This window comes from Narcine bancroftii, chromosome 11 (assembly GCF_036971445.1).
Source record: "Narcine bancroftii isolate sNarBan1 chromosome 11, sNarBan1.hap1, whole genome shotgun sequence".
Taxonomy (NCBI): domain Eukaryota; kingdom Metazoa; phylum Chordata; class Chondrichthyes; order Torpediniformes; family Narcinidae; genus Narcine; species Narcine bancroftii.
The window spans coordinates 58,378,125-58,383,239 of record NC_091479.1 but is presented as its reverse complement, the minus strand read 5'-3'; the positions used below and the strand labels follow the sequence as shown (position 1 = coordinate 58,383,239).

The following is a 5,115-nucleotide window of genomic DNA, read 5'->3' as shown; positions in this document are numbered from 1 at the left end:
GCTCGCCATATAATACGATCTTGGGAAGGCGATGGTCCTCCATTCTGGAGACGTGACCCATCCAGTGCAGCTGGATCTTCAGCAGCGTGGACTCGATGCTGTCGACCTCTGCCATCTCGAGTACCTCGACGTTAGGGGTGTGAGCGCTCCAATGGATGTTGAGGATGGAGCGGAGACAACGCTGGTGGAAGCGTTCTAGGAGCCGTAGGTGGTGCCGGTAGAGGACCCATGATTCGGAGCCGAACAGGAGTGTGGGTATGACAACGGCTCTGTATACGCTTATACCTGATACCCCAAAAATGAGCATATCTAAACCACAATGATTAAAATTAGTATTTTAGATGCAGCATCGAGACAGGAACCTTTGTGTATGCTGTGGTGAATCTCTGCTAAGCTGCCTGTCTCCCCTCTGGCAAGCCTTGCTGTGCTAATAATTGCTGTGCATTATCTCTACTGTTCAAGACACTCCCCTCGGGTATAACTGTGTATGCACCCATTGTCTTTCATTATTGTACCATAAGTTTCTGCTAATAAAAGCCATGTATATTGTCTGACCGCATCGTCTTTGTCTACTTCATCAACTGGCACTTTATACGTAACCTAGATGTGCCAAAGTGAGACCCTTTTGGGTGTATTTTGGAAAGATTATAGGTAAAGAATCCTCAAAGGACCTTGAGTTGTTCCTGTTGGGAAAGAGACTTAAAATGGAGCTTTACAAATTCCAAATTTAATTTATAATGATTGCATTGGTGGTGGCCAGGAAGTGCATAGCCTGAGTGTCGTGTGGTGGAATAGAGAAATGCAAAGTTGTGATCACCTGGAGAAGGTCATTTATAACTTAAGGGGAAAGTATAATACATTCAAAAAATCTGGCAGCCATATTTAGACTTCAAGGGAGCACAGTTGTAGAGTGAATTGTCATACCTTATTGCCCTGCTCTCCCTGTCTACTCACCAGCCAGTGTGCGTGGAGGAGTGGGGGTGGCAGCAGGGAGTCCATCTCATTCTAGCAGGTAAAATCAAGAAAAGAAAACAGTCTGAGCTTGGACCTCAGCGCCATGACAGACCTCCAAAACTCTGATATAACTTATACCTCTGTGGTTCATGTTTAAGTGTCTTGTATGCTTATGGTTAGTTGATATGTTAAGTGTTTAGTGTCGATGGGGTGGGGGTGGGGGTTGTGGGGAAGGAAACAACTCAAGCCTGGCTGAGAAATCTTTGTAGAATTAATATGGATACATTGTATTCAGTGCCAATTTGTTAACATTGACTTTGACTTCGAATCTGGAAAATTATAAATAAAATATTCAAAAAAAAGAGAGACTGGCTGAGAACCTCCAGAATTTACTGTGTGTTTTTACTACCATCATCCAAAGATTTCTGTCTTTACCTCCATTTTAAATTACCAAAAGAGTAACATTTTAAAAAGTATCAATGAAAAGGTTTGGCTTGAAACATTGACCTTTCATTTCATTCTCTAATAGCGACATGCTCCAGATACTCACTTCTGACACGAACAAGATGAAACTGGTTCCTGGACTCAATGACAGGTTTACAGAGAAGCAAGTTGATTTGCTGAGATCAGCCACTTTTCAGAGTGTTGGTCATTGGAAACAACATGATTAATTGTATAATCTTCGAATGTCATCAAAGACCACAGACTTTGATGTTAAATTGGGTAAAGACCAATTTTGATGGGATCATGAAAGATTTGGCAAGTGTAAATCTAGACAGGTTGCTTTCAGGCAAATTTGTGCTCGGTAAATGGGAGGTGTCTGAAGGTGACATTTCAAGAGTCCAGCGTTTTTCTGCTCCTATCGGAATTAAAGGCAAAGCTCACAGCTGTAAAGAAGTTTGCTTTTTGAGAGATATCGAGGCCCTGCCTGAGAAGAAGAATGAGGAACATAGATCACACTTATGGGCAGCAAAGGATTAACTGAGAACTTGAGGAGTGAACGTCATCCAACAAAACACAAGAAGGAAACCAGCATGGGAAAGAGAAGACACAAGGTTGCACTGGCCGATCGGGTGAAGGGAAATCCCAAGGTCTTCTACAGATATATAAACAGCAGAGGGATGGCAAGGGATAAAATTGTTCCTCTTGAAAATCACTGTGGCTGTATATGAATGGGGCCCAAAGAGATGAGCTAGATTTTAAATTAATTTTGCAAGTATACCTACTTGGGAGATGGACACAGAGAGCAGAGAAGAGAAGAAAATCAGACATCATATCATGGACCCTGTACAGATTCCAGTGAAGGAGGCTCTTGTATTGACGCAAATAAAAGTAAATATCCCCCCATACATACAGATATTCTCTTGGGCATTGATGGAGGTGTGTAGAAAATGCAAGGGCCAAGCAAACATATTTAAAACATCCTTAGCCATGGTTAAGTTGGTGGAGAATTGCAAAATAACTAATGTGTTTCCGTTTCAGATAGACAAATAGACATATAAAGGCACACACACACACACACACCAACTGTTCTCACTCAGACCCACAGGTAATCCTACACAACTATCTATCCAATTTTTTATACAACTTAAAATCGAGCCTGTATTCACCACGTCAGATGGCAGCTCGTTTAACCCTCCCACCACTCTCTGAGTGAAAAAGTTCCCCCTAAACCTTTACCCTAAAGCCATGTCCTCTCATATTTATCTCTTCTAATCTAAATGGAAACTGTAGACTATTAGAATCAAACCACATGAGGCAAAGTGCAGGTAAAACAGTAGTTTTAATAGACTGGTATGTAGCCTTGGTCTTGCCTGTGTACAAGCCTAGGCCAGAATGAGGGGGAAGGAATTTTTCTCCCCCCCACCCCCGCCCCCCGGGCTTATATACAAGGACACTAGGTGAGCCACCTGGTGACCTAGTGGTGTAATGACATCATACATGACATACCACCACATTCACCCCACCTTAAAAAATTGTGACTGACCCTCCCCCCCCACCCCCTCTGTCTCTTTGCATCTGTTCATAAGTCCAGTATTTTACATGGTTTCCTCTTTCTTCTGGACCTTCAGGGGGCCGGGTTGGGGAAGGTGGGAGTGCCAGGGCCTGGAGGTCTTTGCCCTGGGTGCAGGTATGGTGCATGGGTGCAGTGCTTTCCACCCATGGGGATGTGCTCATCTGCCGCTCTTCATGCTGCACCATGGGGGTCTGCGGCCCTCCCGCGTCGACCGTGGTTCCTTCCTGCTGATCCTCCGAAACTTGTGGTGCTCCTGCGTCATCTGCTGTTCCGTCCTGCCAATCTGTAGGGGTCTGTAGTTCTTCTGCGCCGCCCACATCTCCTGCCGATGTGAGGTCCCTGGTGGTCACTGACTCTTCCCGTCCATCCTCGAACACGACGTAGGTGTAGTGAGGGCTCGCGTGTCTCACCATGGCCTCCACCAGCAGGTCCGTCCTGTGCTGTCTGCAATGCTTTCCTCAGGAAAGAAAAGATACGGTCAGGTGATGTCACGTTAGTGGCAGTACGCAATAAAGAGCGTATGGAGTGAGAGAGCCTCCGGTAACATGTCTTGACGCCTTGCTACTGATAGTTCCTTTGCTTTGAGAGTGAGCAGAACTGTATTCCAGATGGTGGCATTCTCCCCTTCTACCTGCCCGCTCCCCCTAGGGTTATAACTCGTAGTGCGACTGGTGGTACTGTTGGACCTCGGTGCTCATGAAGGCTGCACCCCTATCCGTGCATATGTAGCGAGGGTACCCACACTAACTGAATATAGATGGCAGGCACTTTATTACTGTGGCTGTGGTGACATCAGGACATGGGATAGCAAAGGGGAACCATGAGTACTCATCGATAGTATTTAGGAAATAAATGTTCCTGTCGTAGAAAGTGAAAGCTAAGCCTCTTGAAAGGCCTGGTAGCTTTTATTAAGGGGACGCTGCCTGGCTGGTGGAACTTCAGTTTACACTCAGCACAGATGGGGCAACCCCTGCTTACCTTCCGTACCTCCTCCACTGAGAGCGGGAGGTTTTGGGCCCTGACAAAGTGGAAGAGCATTGCGACTCCCGGGTGGCCCAGCTTGTTGTGCAAGCTCTGCAGCTGGGACATGTAATTAAGGGCTGCACAAATGCCCCTGGACAATGCATCTGAGGGCTCATTGAGCCTCCCTGGATGGTATAGGATGTCATAGCTGGTCCGTGACAAAGGTGAAGTGTATATAGGCCAGAAAATGTCTCCAGTTCAGCACTGCTTCCACGATAGCCTGGGCCTCCTTCTCCACTGCCGAGTATCTTACCTCAGACCCATGGAAAGTCCACGAGAAAAAGGCCACCGGCCGCTCCTCTTGATTCAGGGTGGCAGTCTGAGGAATCGGTCTCCACCTGAAAAGGGACCTTCTTGTCAATGGATCACAGGTCAGATCTCTGATCTCTTTGAAGGCTTTGATAGCAGCAGGGCTGAGGGGAAAGGTTGAGGCCTTTATGAGTGGGAAGGCCTTGTCAGTGTAATTGGGGACCTTCTGCGCATAGTATGCAAACAGCCCCAGACAATTCTTTAATGCCTTTTGAGAATGAGGGATTGGGAGGTCTAGCAGCAGGTGCATGCGGGCCTGGTCCGGGCTGATTTCCTCGTTTTGCACCATGTAGCCCAGGATCGCTAACTTCCTGGTGCTGAAGACACATTTATCCTTATTTTACGTTAGATTGCGGTCCTTTGCTGTCTGAAAAAAATGTTGGTTAGCATCATGGTCAACTTGTGAGTGGCCGCAGATCATAACGTTGTCCAAGCACGGGAACTCTGCCTTTAAGTGGTACTCGTCCACTATGTGGTCCATCTCCCGCTGGAACAGGGATACTCCATTGGTGATACCAAAGGGGATGGGGAGGAACTGGTACAACCTGCCATTTGCTTTGAACGCCATGCATATCCTATCGCTATTTCTAATGGGCAACTGGTGGTTCGCTGCTTTGAGGTCGATTGTGGAGAACACTTTGCACTGGGCAATGCTGTTTACCATGTCCGCGATACGGGGAAGCAGGTATGCATCCAGCTGCATGAATTTGTTGATGGTCTGACTGTAGTCTACGACCATACGTCTCTTCTCCCCAGACTTCACTACCACTATTTGTGCTCTCCAGGAGCTGGAACTCTTTTCTATAATGTTC

The 5,115-nt window shown here is 46.6% G+C and overlaps 1 protein-coding gene across 1 annotated transcript; it reads right to left on the bottom strand.

The window, feature by feature from the left end:
• Positions 1-1,788: 1,788 nt before the first annotated feature.
• Positions 1,789-4,592, bottom strand: LOC138745211 (uncharacterized). The gene is made up of 3 exons (XM_069902275.1): positions 4,248-4,592; positions 2,972-3,423; positions 1,789-1,882 (listed from the first exon to the last, which is right to left on the bottom strand). Exons 1-3 carry the CDS (start codon positions 4,590-4,592, stop codon positions 1,789-1,791), a joined length of 891 nt encoding a protein of 296 aa, XP_069758376.1.
• Positions 4,593-5,115: the final 523 nt, after the last annotated feature.